The sequence below is a fragment of the Nelumbo lutea genome, chromosome 3 (genome assembly GCF_056320005.1).
Source record: "Nelumbo lutea isolate HS-2025 chromosome 3, American lotus-T2T, whole genome shotgun sequence".
Lineage (NCBI taxonomy): Eukaryota > Viridiplantae > Streptophyta > Magnoliopsida > Proteales > Nelumbonaceae > Nelumbo > Nelumbo lutea.
The window spans coordinates 34,426,754-34,443,741 of record NC_142686.1 but is presented as its reverse complement, the minus strand read 5'-3'; the positions used below and the strand labels follow the sequence as shown (position 1 = coordinate 34,443,741).

The 16,988-nt window shown below is 38.6% G+C and overlaps 1 protein-coding gene across 1 annotated transcript in view; it reads right to left on the bottom strand.

Annotated features, from left to right (window-relative positions):
- LOC148864164 (co-chaperone protein p23-2-like) overlaps positions 1 to 16,988 on the bottom strand; it is a 28,296-nt gene continuing 11,308 nt past the window's right edge. The window contains exons 3-7 of the mRNA XM_088977109.1: positions 12,036 to 12,219; positions 3,961 to 4,123; positions 747 to 781; positions 621 to 663; positions 1 to 341 (exon numbers count right to left, since the gene is read on the bottom strand). Coding sequence (XP_088833235.1) covers positions 307 to 341; positions 621 to 663; positions 747 to 781; positions 3,961 to 4,123; positions 12,036 to 12,219 — 460 coding nt within the window. The 3' untranslated portion in view covers positions 1 to 306. The remainder of the gene's footprint in view (positions 342 to 620; positions 664 to 746; positions 782 to 3,960; positions 4,124 to 12,035; positions 12,220 to 16,988) is intronic.

Genomic DNA, 16,988 nt, shown 5'->3' with positions numbered 1-16,988 from the left:
TGGGACTAAGGATAGTTCTATATTTCTATGCTTCTGGAAAACAAGAAATAAGTTTTGGATGTACAAATGCCTGCCATTGCTGATCATTTACACCATTTCAAGTTTCTGTTTCAGGCCACGAAGATAACGCCAAAAAGGTCATCTGTTAAGACCAGATCTTGTCTATTGCTTGGTTCTAGATCATTGTTAGTTTGCCTGAACACCATTACAAGATTTACGCAAAAGAAAAGCCAAAAACCTGAGTCTTCAACTCTCTCTGTAAGCAAAAATCCTGAGTCTTGTCTATTGCTTGGTTCTAGGTCATCTTTACTTTCCTCTGGCTTTCTCCAGGTCGGGAAGATCTGTAAGAAAATTTTCAATTTATCACTGTAAATCATTTGCGTATAATAATCCAGTTGATGTGAAGCAGCACTAATGCAGGTCTAAGATTAATGGAAAAGCTGGTGCAACTTGATGAGAGGAATAATTCAAGTCAAAAGAAGATTATTTTTTATCCAAATGAACTTTACTTACAATTTATGCAGTTTTACAATCTTTAAAAAATGCATTTAAAAATGAAGAATGGAATGTGCTTATTGTGCAGTGAATTGTCAAAACAGAAAAACTAATATCTGACTCACAAAGCATTCCTTCATCATCACTGCTTTCATCTTCACCAATTTCCTGCAATAGGGAAAAGTTATACAGAGAGTAACATGGAAGTCCAAAATCTATTTTCATAAAATACAAATGGAGGATAATATTACCGCAGCACCATCATCATCATCAGAAGCAAAATCGGCTGCAGAAGAATACAAAATCATCAGTAAAACCAAGTATGACCATCGTTTATTCTGGGATACACTATTTAGGGGGCGTTCTTTTTTCGGATTTTGAGAGGGGGGAAAGTTGGTCAATGGGATTTTGATTCCCATTGATCAAGAATCCCCTGTTCTTTTTTCAGATTTATGTGGGGATTCTTTTTTCAGAATCCCGGATAAGTGATACCCATCTCTTAGGTGAGTATATAACTTTCCCACCTAGGGAGAAAGTTGCCAACACTTGGATGGGACAAAAATGCCCCTTTTAATAATGAATTTTTATGGCTAAAATGGCCATTGACTTATTTACATGAGAAATAAAAGAACATGGGTAAATGTACTTACCCGGGTAAGTGTTTCCCAGGAAAAACTTACCCAGGTAACTGCATTTATCTGGTTAAGTAACTTCCCAGAAAACGAATGGGGCCTTAATTGTGGACAAAGTCTAGTATGCTGAATTTACTTTTGTTAGTGCTGAACATTTTTTTTCTTTCCTGTTTTACAGAACTGCTCTCTAGCCAAAATAAGCCTGCCCTTCTCTGAGGGAATTCAAAGTGATTTGGGCACATCAGATCTTTGACAAAGGGGACATAATGTAGTAAAAGACAGAAACAATTTATGAATTTAATTCTATCCTTGCAAAATATTCTTTTTGATAATAAATAAAAAAGGAAAATTTGTATTAAAAAGTACATCCAAGAAGGTGACAAGGGATCACCAGACATACAATCAGAACATAAAAGACATACAGAAAATAGCAAAAAGATCAAATACAAATACAAGAGATTAACCCCATGATCCCTATTCAAATAAATACCAGGAATCATTTCCAAATGCTTCCTATGAGACCTTTTTTTATTGGAAACGGTAACTTACATTAATGAAACATTTAGAGTACACTGTCACCAGCCAAAACAAGGGTGTTAGATTTATCTCTTTCCTTTGAGATCCCTTCAAATTCTGGTAAAATTAGAATCCATTCCATAATTCTTTTTCCTCGAATCATAGAAATTCGGTCCTTCCTAGCTTTGCCTTCAAAAATACTTCTATTAGGGGTGCTCACAGTTCGATGGACTGGGGGTGAAACACGTCTAATCCAGATTATTCCGGATCTAATTGTTGATTCAAATTGACCAAGGATTCCTCCACCTAGAAGAAATAGGTGGGGGCATCTACTTGACCTAATCAGAAACTGTTTTCGGTTTTCCACATATATATTGACTGGCAACAGATAATGTATATTTAAATATTAACACCAATAAGTATATAGACAGATAAGATTGACCATTGACCATTCCTTTGTACAGTGCCTTGGTGTAACAGACGTTATGAAGTATCATCTTGACACAGTATCTGATAAAGGGTTTAGGACAGGTTTAAAGACTAAAATCCTGCAACAACAGAAATGCATATTTTTCAAAAAGGAGGAGAGAATTGTGATAGTTTGAGATCTAGGAGGAAACTTTTGAAAAACAGTCAAAAAGGAGATGTTTTCTTTTTTTGATAATTTAGTCAAAAAGGAGCTGTTAAATATGGATTCTCTAGAGGGTGGCTGCTATGGGAGGGGTTTTGGACGATTCTATGGTTTTCCATGAAGGGGTATTTTCATAGGGAAATATTAGAAACCAGTTGAAATTGCGGAGAAGGGTGGGAGGGAGGGAGAATGAGAGAGAGAGAGAGGGGTTTACTTGAGTGAGAAAAAAAAAAAAAAAGAATTGCTGAGATTGATCTTCTGTAATTGATGGATTTGATGATCTACCTAAAGCTTCAGCAGTAACCTGTCAGTAATAGAAGCAAAACAAGAGACAAGTAGAGAGACAGGGGGGAGAGAGAGAGAGAGAGAGAGAGAGATGGCAGCTGGGGACTAGAGTTAGCAGGAGACTATCAAGGGCCTAATGCTTTCACAAAATCAAACTCTAATGCATTCTCTGCCTTCAGAATTCAGATGATCAATATTACGGGCTTGTTTGGCACATCTTTTTGGGAAAATCTTCTGGTAGCTCTGACAGTCAAAAGACGCATTGAGCTTTTGCATGAAGATCTGAGCAGCCCAAAGCACATTTGGCAGGCACGCATCTTTCCGTGCGTCTTTCTGCATGAGAATAAACCATGAAAGATGCAAAAAACTTCATTTGGAGCTTCCCAAAATCAGCCCAAAATGAGCTTTTCGCGTCTTTTCGGCGTTCCGGCTTTTGGCGGCTAGATCTTCTGTGCGCCAAATGGAAATAGACCAAAAATCAGTCTTCCCGGCTTGTAAACAGCCGAAAGACCACACAGAAAGATGCACCAAATGTAGCCAACATATTTACAGCAGTAATAGGTAGAGCAGAATAGACTGATATACAGAAACGCTCATAAAGCTAAAATAACATATGAAATGAAGTGAAGGAACCGACTCTACATCTACAAGCCTATGTCTTGATCAACCCAGACTAATTGAAACCACTTACCAGAAGACCAAGAAACCAGTAATTTAAAAGGCACGCCTGAGGCACATTTTAAGGTATACGCCTCACCTAGGCCCCAGGCATAGCACTTCCAAAAGGTATGTACCTGGTGCACCTTGTGCTTCAGCCTAAGCATGTGCATTTTCAAAATTTGCCCATTTTTCCCTTTTTTTAAGCCTAGTGGCTAGGCTTAAATAAATGTTTGAAATAAAAACTTAAATTTTAAAATAAATATTTTCAAAATTTTCCCCGGAACATATCTTTTCAAAACTTGAGATAATAGGCTTTTTTAAAACATTTATTTTAAATTTTAAGTTTAGATTTTTAACTAATATATATTTTTTGCATTTTTTATTTTGTACGCTTTTTTTTTTCTTTTTGCATTTTTGCATTTTGCACCTTGGGTGTAAAATGCCCCTTGCGCTTTTAAAACACTGCTTTGTCCCTGCATCAGGAGCAACTAGAAACAGTGGAACTAGTTTATTTATATTACTAGCATACAAGATGCTAATACATACAGGCGGTCCATACAGTATGGTGACGTGAGAGAAACGCCAACCTTCAACTATCCAAAAGCAAAGTGAAACATGAAATTCATATGAAGTTTCAGAACTAAGCAACATTTCAGATTCAATTCCTGCCAAGTGCCATGAAAGCACCACAGATAAACTTCGGATGAACTAAACGATAAAAGGAACCCAATGTCAACTTACACTTAATCAACTCTTCATCATCCTCATCACACCACTTGTTCCAATCAACCTTGATGTAAGGTGCAGGTTTTTCATCTGATTTTAGAAGTCTCTTCCACCAACCCTTCTGCTCTTTCTGGATTGAGCAAAGAATGTTTCTTAGTCCAACATTAACTTTACTTCCCTGCAGACAAGATAAATTTTGAAGAATTAGAAATGCAAAGAAGCCAAAAATACCCATGGTTGATAATGATGATTCATAAGATAAGCAAAAAAAAGGTATTCGGCATAGCACAAATACCACTGGCATTACCCTGTGATCAGGGAGAGATTGTATACATTCAAATTTTAGAATATATGGTTGGAACATCTGGAGTTTTTTGAGATGATAGATAATTGGTGATAGGGTGAGTAGTTCTTCGCCAATGAAGTTGCAAGAATTAATTGAAGTTTAAAAAGATGGAATAGAAACGCTTTTGGTATTTTTGATGAATAGAAAAGAAACACGTTTAGAGAAAATGGTGTGGTTGGACAAAGTGGAGGAATTGGATCAACCTGGTTGGAGAAGCAATGGTGGAATGGGAAGGAATAAAAAGGAGCTTTCAGAGTCAACTCATAGGAGTACTTTGAATTAAGGCAGGTTATGAAACACTGCATGATTCCATGCTTATGTGAAAGCAAGGAGAGAAGAAATCAAGGCTGAAGTTTGAGAAGAATTGGAGTCAGTGCTTTCTATTTGGAAGTGTTTCATGGTTGCATTAATACTTGTGATAAGCTTCAAAGGAAGAGGCCAAACTGGTGCAGCTTGTGCAAGCTTAATGGTGAGACTGCAGTTCATCTTCTAATCTTCTGTCCTTTTGTTGGCTTTATCTGGGAGTGGTTTGCTTCACTTTTTGGTTGCAGGTGGCTCTCTCCTGTTAGTAGGAGGGTGGTTTAACCCCTCTGTTTGTAGGTGGTCTACTAAAAGAGGTAGACTGATGTGGAACAATGGACAAGGGCAGCAGTTATTTGGACAGTCTGGGAGGAAAGAAACTCTAGAATTTTGAGGGAAAAGGAGAGGAATAACAAAGCATTGATTGAGATCATAACCTTAGGAGTGACACATTGGGTTAAGACCTTGAATTTGTTCTCAGGCTTTAAGATTGATGATTTCTTTAGAACTTGGGGGGCAATAGCTGCCTCATCTTCTAGAAGACAGATTGCAACAGTGGTCTGGTCTCCCCCGCCTTGTGGCTGATTGAAACTGAATTTCGAGGGAAGTAGTGTGGGCAATCCAGGCCCCGCTGGAATTGGAGGAGTTATCAGGGATGAAAAAGGTAATATATGTGCCTTCTTCTCGAGCCCAGCTGGGCAAAGTGATGTGGCATCAACAGAATTCTTAGCAGCTGTTTTTGGGCTTGAAAAGGCCAAGGAAATGGGTTTTGGAAAGCTAATTGTTGAAGGTGATTCCAAAACAGTTGTGGACTGGTTAAAGAAAGGGGGAGGAGCTTCATGGCACCCAAGGGGTACAAAGACAGTTGGGGACAAAAGGCTCTCCAGGGATATGTTGATTCAAGTTAATTGGGTTAGAAGATCGGCCAACAGTTTGGCGGGTGGTTTAGCTAAACAAGGGGTACAAAGGCGGTCTATGTTTTGGGCTCAATTGTAATACTTGGGGGATTTGGACACTCGGTGTCTATTTGTATCCTTCACAACTTCTTGTTGTGCTGCCTTAATTAGATTAATGAAATCTCTTTTCTGAGTTATTGATCAAAAAAAAGGAAAAAAAGAATTGGTGGAGTCACATAATGAAATTGCTGGATGATGAGGAACTTCTATATTTCCTTATATACTGCAATGCCAAGAAGACATTTTGCACTTGGAAACAGTTGAAGAGGCTGCGGATCCATTAATATAAATCATTCTTTCTCATAAGTAATAAAGTTAGGCTATCATCAAAAGAAAAAAGAAACATTTGAAGAGATTGAAGGACAATATAGTGGATGGATCTGAAAGAAGTTCTGGGTTGGAACAGAATAAAGAAGCTATTAAGGTGATGGTAAGAAGTCAACTGGTCCTAATAGCTTTAATATGACATTTTTTAAAAGCATGTTGGAATAGCATTAAAGAAGATGTGTTGGCAATTTTCATAAACTTTGCTAATCAGGTATTCCCAAGAGAGGTGCTACTGCTACATTTATTGCTTTACTTCCAAGGAAAGAAAGGGCTGTTTGTTAAAGGACTTCAGGCCCATTAGTTTGATATCAAGCCTATATGAAGTGATTTTAAAAGTGCTGTCTAGAAGACTTAGAGCAGTGCTGCATGAGATGGCGGAGCCAACTCAAATGGCATTTGTTGAAGATAGGCAAATTCTTTTTCTTTGGTAGTAAAATAAAATTTATTAAATAAAAATGAAATTACAAGAATTTAAAGACCTTAATGAGGATTTTTTAGAAGATTTCAAACTTGAAGGTAAACTTTGGAAAGAGCTGTATAGCTAGAATCAAATATGGAGGAGGAGAGGTTAAAGGAGATTTGCAGAGGTGCTGGAATGCTTGGTTGTTTGGGTGGCCAATTAAATACTTAGGGCTTCCCCCTAGGACTTCTATCTTTTGGAATTCTATCACTCAGAAGTTCTCTAAGAAACTAGTGGCCTGAAGAAGAACTACATATCCTTGGGGCTAGAATTACCTTAATAAAATCGACCCCAGCCAATCAATTCATTTATCACCAGTCTGTCCTTAGGATTCCAGCTAGTATTGCCAAAATTTTGCAGAAAATAATGAAGGATTTTCTATGAGACCCAGGAGACACTAAAAAAAATCATTTGATTAAGTGGGACCCGGTATGTTTGAGTAAAAAGGAAGGGGGTTTCAGGGTTGGGCAGATTGAGAAGCAGAAAACAAGGCCCTTCTCAGAAAGTGGTTGGAGATATTTCCTAGAGACTCAGACAAGCTGTGGCATAAAACCATTAAAAACATTCACGGGGTGGCCGACAATGGTTGGGTCACGAGCTTGAACTCCAGTGCTCCTCTTTCCTCTCCTTGGAAAGCCATTCAGTCAGTTCTTCCTTCATACCTTTTGTCAGAATTGATGAGAATTAAATTTTAGAAGGATTTCTAGTGAGGTGATCAGACCTCAAAAGATAAATTACCCCTCATTTTCTCCATTTTCAGACCTAAAAAAGGCTCTAGTATCTCAATGTGTCTCTTTCTCTCCAAATGATCCAGTTTGGAATCTTGGCCTCAGAAGGGGTCTAAGGGACAAAGTCTTTTAGATGTGATCCCATTGTTGAATAATTTAGAAGGGATTTCCCCTGATGCTTCAAGGAATGATAACAAGGTCTGGATACTAACTTCCTCTGGTTTCCTTTCTTGTGCTTCCTTCTTCAATGAGCTAATCAGTAACCTTAAATCTTACGTTATCCTACTGAGTTAGGGCCATCTCAAATGGTCCTGTCCAAAAATAAGAGCCTTCTGCTGGGAGGTCTATCATGATAAAATTAATACTTGTGAGAATTTGCAGCAGAGAAGACCTTTTTGGTGTATATCCCCTCACTGCTGTTCTTTTTGAAAATCACACGGTGAAGACTCTTTCCACTTGCTAATGTCCTGCACTTGTGTATCTACTATTTGGTTGTTTTTCTTTTATCTGTTTGGATGCAGGTGGACCCCTCCTTCTGACCTAAGAAGTTTATTCAGTCATCTTTTTTCCATCCAAGGAAGAGAAGAGGTAAGAAGTTTTTTCCATCCAAGGAAGAGAAATGCAAGGCTGTTCACTCATCAAAAAAAAATGCAAGGCTGTTCAAGGGTAAAGAGAGAAAGTGCAGAAGAGATCATTAAAAACATCTTAATTAAAGTCGTGCATTGGGTCAAAACAAGAGAGGAATTCAACTCATTCACAACTGATGATATACTAAGAAGCTCAAAGCCAGCAGGCTGAATCTTCGTCATCACAAAGACCTACCTGTGATAGTTCAGTGGGTAGTTCAGTGGAAGAGTCCAGCGGCAGATTCATTAAATTGAACTTTGATGGGTTCAGCTTGGGTAACCCAGGACAATCAAGAATCAGGGATAATTTTAGAATTTAGATACAAGGAGGGGAATGTCATGGCACTTTTCTCTGGACCTGTGGACCAAAACTAAGAACCTAAGACAATTCATAGTTGAAGGACAATCAAAAGTGGTGACAAGATGGCTTAAGAGAAACCAAGAAGACATTTGGATTGTATAGACATGCAATAAGAGAGGCAAAGGAAATTTTGAGTGCTCTCAATGCCATAGTGGTTTGGGTACCGATGTCTGCAAATGCTCTAGCAGATTCATTAGCTAAGGAAGGGGCATCCAGGAGACTAATTCCCCAAAGGGGGGAGGTTGTTAATTCTATTTAAAATAGGGACTATTTCCCCGAGGGAGGGAGATGTTACTTTGGCATTGTCATTGACTGCTTCTAGTGTTGGCTAACCACCCCAATGGATTTTGCTTTGGACCTCATGTAATAATAAACCTTTATGCTTTAATGAAGTAATCATGTTATTTTTCAAAAGAGACAGACAGACAGACAGACAAGAAAGTATGCAAATTCTTGATGGGGAGTTGACTGCTAGTGAGTTTGCAGCAATGTTTTTAAAAACTGAGGCAAGACACAAGATGTTCCACTACCCTAATGCATGAGGCACAAACCAGAATGCAAGAGGCCTAAACCTCTTAAGCATGCATTTTTTTAATTAATAAATAATTAAAATAAATAAATGTAGTAAATATCCCAAAATTAGGAAATTTTATGAGAAATTAGAAATTCTCATGTTTGCAATCACTTGAAAAGTTGCCAAAAAATAAGAATTAACAATTGACAAAAATTGCATAGCATTAACATAAACTAGTGTATCATCTCACATTCAAAATTTCAAATAAATGTTAAGCATTGAAAGCAATCAAAGCAAATGGTGCCCCAAATTTTTTATGAGATGACAAAATATAAAGGCCCGAGACTTTATTCTTTAGAGTCGTTTCCCCCACCACAAATCTTTTATTTGTATGCTTTCCTCGACTGCTTCTTGAGTCCTTTTCTTTCTTCAAAGAGCCTATTATTCTTTTCCTCCCATGTCATCCATACATCTACAGTCCTCAAATATATCCACATAATCCAAGCTCTCTTGGTGGATAACAGCTGTCTTTATCAGTCTGTTTTTCCATATAGGTTAATAGGTCATCAGAGAGTCCAACACTCCAACTACGGCACATTTAGGATTATTTACTGCACGTTAAATCAAGATTTCAACCAATCACATTAAAGGCATCACATGGTTTACTTACTTTTCGATAGTTCATGTTTCACAAGTGTATTTACCATAAAGACTTTAACAACAATAAAGATGTCAGCTATGGTGTCTTGTTTTATCACTGGTATAATGACTATATTTATAAATTAATTCCACTCTAAAATTCCAAGTACAATGACTATTTATAAATTAAACATGATAGCTCAGATCTCCTTCGCAGACTCCAATTTCAACTAGAAAACTAACCTAAAAGGCTAAAACAAATATTAACCACTTTAAAGTTAAGGTAGCCCATAGCGTTGCCCAAATGAGGACTTGTGACTCATTAAATAACTCTAAAATCCCATTACTACTTCTATTAAAACTAACGTATTGCAAAGGCACTTAAAATTACTAAAAATAGTAAATCATGATTCTACTATAAATACAGGAATTACTATAAGAGTAATAACTTTGATATTTACTAAGAATAGTAACTTAAAAACATTATTCCTAAGACACCGATAAGCTGAAATACCAAATATTGAATATTCCAAAAATTATGAAACTGCCATTTCATTATCCATGTGCTAGTATGTACAACCCTTTGTTTGCCACTTGTTTAGCCAAGATATTTGTCATTAGCCAATTCTTGGTTGTCTAATTTCAATTCTCAATTCTCTTGCTAACTGTCTTAATTCTCTCACTACATGTCAGTACTGCCATGGCCCGGGGGTGTCATGTCTAAATGTTGCTGCACGGCCAGACACAGGAGACAGAACTAGGGGTACAAATCAGACCAGGTTAGATCAGGATGGGATCAACCCTAACCCAACCTGGGCTCTGGAACCTCCAACCCTAGCCCTAACCCTGTTCGAGGTTGGGTTCAGGTTGGCCTGACTTCTCTACTTCCTTTTGCCAAATGTTCTTATTTCTTAGACTTAAGAGTCGAGGTAAATTCAGTTTTAGCATTATTATATGTAAAATAACATTGTTATCATGCTTTTTGAGAAAAAATTACCACTAAATCTAAAATTGTCAACTTGCGTACATATAGATAGATACATACATACACATATTTATGGAATACATGCATACACATATACAAAAATACATTTATGGATGCATAGTTTCACACATACATACGTGCCACGTGCATACATACATATATACAAAAGTACTTACATACATAAATAAATGTCTATATAGTATTTTAAACATGCAAATATGAAGCAAAGTCAAGTTTGGGTTGAATTGGATTGGCCAATGCCTCAATCCTAACCCAACCTGAAGTTAAGTTGGGTTCATAGTTTTCAACTCTAGCCTGAATTTCAACCCAACCCAACTTTTTCAGGTTGGGTTTGGGCTAACCTGGCCCAAGTTGCAACCCTAGTCAGAATCCAATACATTTCCAAGAGTCTAATTTGGCAAGATGAGAAAATATGGGCTTGCACGTATACAAATAATCGTACTATATTAAAGTAGTTCATACTTTTTGAATTACAACATTATTTGCCTACAAAAAAAAAGGTTGCTTTTGTTATTAAGAAATGTTTGATATGATAAACGGAATTCATCTTGTAACTTAGTTGTTCATTCATGTCAGCTAAGGTAAGAGACAGAAAGGAAATGTTAAATAGAAATGTCCTCACCAATCTGTGGAGTATCGGGCTCCAACACATGTCCAACACAGACACGTTGTCCATTTAGGATAGTCCATGCAACAGTGTGTAAACCAGTGCACTACTACTACTCAGGAATCACCTTCCACTGTGAATTTTTTGTAGTTTAATGATTTCCCTAACTTCAGTCCCCGATTTTGATGTAGTGCTAGTAATTCAGCCCTTGTTGAGTCACCTTGAACTACAGGTCCACAGTATAATGCCAATAACCATACCATTAATGTCCCTAAAGATACCACCAACGCCTAACCTTCCAGGATTTCTGAAGCTGCAGCGATCAAAGGAGAGATTTATTTGGTTTTGGTTCAGTAGAGACCAAAAATGTTGCATTTTACTCCTTGCTGGTGTAGACTTCTTTTTTCTTTGACAAATACTTGCTGGTGTATACATTACAACAGTTTACAATCCTCTCAAGATTTCTTCATCAGAATACAGTTTAAAATTATGCAGAGATTTAGCCCAACAAACCACTTTAACCAATATGTTTTCTATCAAGGCTTCTTTAAAGGGGAATAACTAAAGAAAGAAAGAAAAGAAAAGAAAGGTTTCCGTGTTGAGAGCTTTAAAGCAGTCATACCCCCTCCAAGGTCATTGTATCGTCTGTCTTCTATCAATTTTTATTTATCTTTTCATTAAAAAATACATAAGAACATAGTGGAGGGGGATCCAAGGTGGTACTTGGTAGTACAATGGTTAAGGAGCAAAGCATCAGGAACTGGATACATAGATGCATACTAAGGAAATCAGATTATTAGCAGCAGACCAGTGGTTCCAAGGGGGGAAGTAATTCAAGAGCTAATGGACTTAGTTCTACTTCCCCTTTTCTAATACAATTCACATTAATATTCTCATTAACATCAACTCTGCTTTTCTAGCCACATTGACTTTTCTGACAACTTCCATCCTGTTGCAACTTTTAACCTTCATTCTTTTATAAAGATTGCATCATTTGAACAAATAATCAGTTGTAAACCACACACAGACTTACTTTCATCCCACAATGTCTCTGTCATAATATTTTAATAAATTAGCCCAAACCATCAACCCAGTGGAAGAAAGATGATAAACAATTCATAATTTCAGAAAATATAGAAAACAAAGAATTGCTAAAATTAAATATCTAGTTCATAACTAGAAAATATAGGTACTTTAACAAAGGATCGTAACATGCTTACCTCAGGAACAATGGTTCCATACAATTCTAGTTTGAGATCAAATGATTCCCCTTGTGCACCCATGGCAGAGAAACTAAATAACCCCTCGGGCTCACTTTTCACTGACACATTTTTCGCATCTGGCAAGGCTATGGTCAGGTAAATCTTATCAGAACGCTGTGCCCAAAGAACTTCCGGATTGCGGCTGGAAAAAAAAAACTATCCGCTTTAGTAATACAGTGCATCTCTAAGGAGAAGAAAACATATATGCCAACCCAGAAATAATCAAATAGACAAGTTTTGTAGCCCCACTAGTAAGATAATCTAATGTCCAATTTTTTAAGTCTTCAATCTAACGTCCAGTGGGGAACCTAAATAGAAAGAATTCACAAAAAACATGACTCTCTTCTACATCAGGATGCAACATGGAGAGATATGCTTAAAAATAGAAATTAGCATGCAAGGCCAACTAACCATGTTTAAGAGGCAGATCAAGACCAAACGGTTTTATGAAATTAAACACAAATGGGACAAGAAAGAATAGGTGATATTTGTGAGGGTGGAATTGCTAATGAAGATGAAAGTAAGCTAGACTACTCCAGTTATCATGGATTTGCTTTGAAGTCTGACCAAGGTTATATAGAGTAAGTTCTAAGTAGAAGTTCAGGACTGTTATCAGTCTTGAACCCTAATGGATTTCAGGATCGAAGATAAGAAGAAAGGTAAGAGGAAAGAAGAGGAAGAGGGAGGAGAAGCAGTAGAATACAAGGGTTGAAAGGAGGAGCAGAAGCTTAATGTTCTGCCGCCGCCACTTTAATTAATATTTATAGGTTATGCTCATTACATGGAAAGGACAGATCTGCCCTTAGTCTTTACATAACAAATAAAGCAAAAAATAAGACTGAAATAAATAACAACTGAAACAACTAAATGACCAATAGCTAACCCTAGGAAGACTAGAACATCTTCTACCCTACGAACACAGTGGGGCCGTAGCTGTGGGCCCACATCAGTGTTCTCTACACTCCCCCTCAAGTTGGGAATCAATGTTTATCATTCCCAACTTGGATAGATCTACCTCTAGCTTCTTCTGTGGTACAGCTTTGGTGAGGATATCTGCCAGTTGCATATTGGAGGGGATGTATGGGAGACACACTTCTTGTGATGAGACCCTCTCTCGTACAAAGTGTCGATCAACTTCAATATGTTTAGTCCTGTCATGCTGCACTGGGTTGTGTGCTATATTAATAGCCGCTTGATTATCACAATACAGCATCAGGGGCTTCTCATACTCAATACCCAACTCCTCAAGTAGTGATCTCAACCAAAGACTTTCAGCCACTCCATTAGCCATTGACCTGTACTCAGCTTCAGCACTGGATCGGGAGACAACACTATGTTTCTTATTCCTCCAAGAAACCAGGTTACCTCCCACAAGAGCACAATATCCAGAGGTAGACCTTCTGTCATCAACACTCCCAGCCCAATCGGCATCCGTATAGACTTCCACCTTCATGTGGTCATTGTTCTTGAACAGTATACCTCTACCCAGGCATCTCTTCAAGTATGCTAGTATTCTTTCTGTTGCTAGAAGGTGCATGGTTCTAGGAGAATGCATGTATTGACTGACAACACTAACAACATAACTGATATCTGGTCGGGTGAGGCATAGATATAGGAGCTTTCCCACTAACCGCTGGAACATAACTTTGTCTTCAAGCAGCTCCCCACTCTCTGCACTAATCCTGTGGTTCTATTCAATGGGTGTATCTGCAGGTTTGACACCTAGCTTTCCAGTTTTAGCCAAAAGATCTAAAACATATTTCCTCTGAGAGACAAAGATCCCCTGTTTAGATCTAGCAACCTCAATACCCAAAAAATACCGTAGTGTACCCAGATCTTTCACCTCAAACTCTTGATGAAGGAGTTGTTTGAGGGACTCAATCTCATGGTTGTCATTTCCTGTCACCACAATATCATCAACATATACTGCAAGTAGTGTCAGTGACGACTCCACCCTCTTGATGAACAGTGTATGATCTGACTGGGCTTGTACATAACCGAACTTCCCAATGGCTAGTCCGAATCTATCGAACCAAGCTCTAGGTGACTGCTTCAAACCATACAATGCCTTATTGAGCCGACAGGCCTTCTTACCTACCTTTGTATCATAAAATCCATGAGGCAACTGCATGTAAACCTCTTCCTGCAAGTCCCCATTCAGGAAGGCATTCTTAACATCCATTTGGTACAAAGGCCAAGTGTAATTTGCTGCAAGAGATAATAGAACCCGAATGGTGGTCATCTTGGCTACCGGGGCAAATGTCTCCAAGTAATCTATACCATAAGTCTAAGTGAACCCTTTTGCAACTAGCCGAGCTTTGTACCTCTCAATGGAACCATCCGCATTGTGCTTCACAGTAAATACCCACCTGCATCCAACTAGCCGAGCTTTGTACCTCTCAATGGAACCCTTCCCCCAATAACCATCATGGTTGATTGGGCCCATTCCAAATAGTTTGATCCATCAAACTTTACGATTGTAATCTGAAAACCTGTCTCAGAACCACCACCATAATTGCTATTCCCAAAACTACCTTCTGCCTGATTCTTAAACTCCATTCGGTCAAGAACCAGAAGTCTCAAAATTAGGGTTACTACAGTTAAAACCAGCACTAGGACTACCAACCACGATCACAAAATCAGTATAGAACCAATCTGTACTCACAGTAGATGTGCATGAAACATGTATAAAACTGATATGAAATCAACAACCACACACAACAGCAACAGCCTGAACTGTTTTCACCCCTTTAGAAGTGTTCGAAACCCCAAAAGAAGACTGAAAATCAGTTTGAAGAACAATCTGATATGCTAAAGCCAATTTGAGGTTTTAATCAGTCCTTAAAACTGTACACTCCAGACAGTACCGTACGGATAAGGTTTGTATTAGGGTTAATATGAAACCTTAAATTGATCAATCTGATATGCTGAAACCCTAAAACTGAACTATTAGGATTTGCCGCAGGGATAAGATCACAAGGTTCAGTCCAATACTAGGGTTTGCCGCAAGGATAAGACAGAACCCTAGAGAATAGAGATAAAACCCTAGAGTGGTTCGGCCACCCTTGCTAGATAGGTCCAACCTATCTTCTCTGATGTTACTTCCCTCAGAAAATAAAAGACTTACAATAGGATGCAGTTCGCTGCCTACCAAGGTTACCCGAACCCCAGCCTCCTCTGATTCTTCCTGATCACCAACTTGCTGCAACTGTGGCACTTCTTCAAACAGGTGCTAATCACCAACTTCCTGATCACAAATATCAAAATACATAGCTTTGTATCGCAAGTGAAAGTTCAGACCCTTAGGCTCCGTTTAGTTTGTGGGATGGGGATGAGAAGTTCAGACCCTTTTCAAATATCAAAATATTCCCTTTTCTCATCCCCATCCCACAAACCAAACGGAGCCTAAGGGTCTGAACTTTCACTTGCGATACAAAGCTATGTATTTTGATATTTGAAAAGCCTATTCCTTTCCAATTATTTCTCTGTCTCTCTCTCTCCCCCTCTCTCTCTTCTTGTTCTTACCACCAGCAAATTGCCCACAATTCTCTTCTTTTTTTTCTTTCTTTTCTTTTCCTCTCCTCTCTTCTTATCCTTTGCTTTCTTTTTCACTTATTCTTTTTTCCCTTCTCTCCTCTACTACTACAACCAAATTAATTGTAGTCAAAACCACCATTCCATCTCTTTCTCCTATCAACATCATCATCTTCTTCTTCTTCTTCCTTTCATGTCTTCCTTCTTGTATGTCTTTTAGTTGGCCAAATGTAGTTGAAGAGGGTAATTGTATAAAACATATTTTGGTGAACTCTCTTCCCCTTCCTTTCTCTCTCCTTCCCCTTTTGCTCTCTTTTTTTCTCACTTTCTTGCTTTATTTTCAGTAACCTAAACATAAGTAAAACTAATGGTTCTGCTCCAGCCAGCCATCTAAGGTTCTATCTTCACCATCCTACTCGTAAACTGTCCCCACATCCATATGTGGCCATAACATGGGACACTATGAGTATGCATTGAGAATATCTCCCTTGTTCATGGTGAGATGTTCTCAATACACAATGGTAGTTTGTTGTGGGAATAGTTTGTGGGTAGGGGACATGGACCTTGCCATTAGATTTCCTACTTCAAAACTTCATATTCAAGGTATGTTAGGAGTCCACAATTTGTTTTATTGTTGTCAGTCCATCATTGATCGTTGAAGGCTTGAAGCCATTAATTTGTAGCTTGATACCTGATGAGGGTGGATTTGGCCCCCCAATGACACTGTGACACATGGCATCCCGAAATAGTTGGACGACACCTAGACGCCACCTAGGTGATGATTTGGAGTCCCAGATCATAGTTCGTCTTCCCCCCAACCTAGCGATTTTGACCACAACTTAGGCCGGCTAGGAGCACCTCGTCTAGGGCTGACCTATAGCACCTTGTCCAATGTGATATTGACGCGAAGATCCACCTCCCTCGAGAGCTTGCCAACCTGACTGAGGTCCAAGAGGAGACCTGCGAGTTGTGCTCACCGACAAATTCGGTATGCATATCCCGACACTCCCAAGTTTCTTGGAAGTTGGCCCACGTACCGAGTGTTCCGGAGGATGACCAATGTGCATGGCAGTTACCTCTGGGAATCTTGGACCGGTTAGGCGACCTCCCAAAAATCTTAGATGTGGTGCATGAAGCCCATGCCAAAAAAAGCTTATATAAAGGCACCAACCCCAATGACACGGGGAGGTGCATGCGATTATTTGCTCATTAGTACACTTATCATTCAACTTTCAACTCGCAATACTAACTTAAGCATCAGAGCGACCTCGTTGGGTTAGCCGCCCCGGGTTCTTTGATCTTCACTATTCTGCAGACCGAACCAGCTTGCCACATAGCCAAGTTCCAAATCATCCTCCATCTAGGATCATCCAGATT